This window comes from Sinocyclocheilus grahami, unplaced genomic scaffold (assembly GCF_001515645.1).
Source record: "Sinocyclocheilus grahami isolate Dianchi unplaced genomic scaffold, SAMN03320097.WGS_v1.1 scaffold3046.1, whole genome shotgun sequence".
Lineage (NCBI taxonomy): Eukaryota > Metazoa > Chordata > Actinopteri > Cypriniformes > Cyprinidae > Sinocyclocheilus > Sinocyclocheilus grahami.
In genome coordinates, this window is record NW_015508215.1 from 309 (window position 1) to 907 (window position 599).

The window sequence follows — 599 nt, forward strand, 5'->3', positions numbered from 1 at the left end:
TGTGTGTGTGTGTTGTGGTCTTGGGCTAGTTCACGTCAGCAGACTGAGTGTTGGGAATAGCGCGTGCGTCAGATTTCCAATTATTAAATAATTGTACGTCTTTTATCAATTCTTACGCACCTACCGTATCTTTTATCGACAGTTAAGGAGAAAGAGCCGTTCGAGAAGGTGTATCAGGTCGGCTCTGTGCTGGGAAGCGGCGGTTTTGGGACGGTGTATGCGGGTTTGAGGATCGCCGATGGCGCGCCGGTAGGTTCCTGAATAGAGTAACGTTATTGTTGTTTACACACGTGTGAACGTTTCGCATGTTCATAACGTGTGTGTATGACATATATAAATATAATGCCATTCACTGCTTAATAATGCATTCATTTACAATTTTTAGGTTGCCATCAAGCATGTGGCCAAAGATCGTGTTACTGAATGGGGAGAGCTGGTGAGTACTTGATTTAAAAGGATTGTATTCATATTATTTGTATCTGAAATATCGCACATAAATAATAAATGACAGCGTCACTAAAACGAACATGTCCTCCGTTTCCAGCCCAATGGCTCGCGCGTCCCGATGGAGATCGTCCTGTTAAAGAAGGTCGGCACCG

General features: G+C 43.9%; 1 protein-coding gene across 1 annotated transcript in view; it reads left to right on the forward strand.

The window, feature by feature from the left end:
* Positions 1 to 599, forward strand: part of LOC107575956 (serine/threonine-protein kinase pim-3-like) — a 2,398-nt gene that overhangs the window by 302 nt on the left and 1,497 nt on the right. The window contains exons 2-4 of the mRNA XM_016262255.1: positions 143 to 249; positions 386 to 436; positions 545 to 593. Of these exons, the coding sequence (XP_016117741.1) occupies positions 143 to 249; positions 386 to 436; positions 545 to 593 (207 nt within the window). The remainder of the gene's footprint in view (positions 1 to 142; positions 250 to 385; positions 437 to 544; positions 594 to 599) is intronic.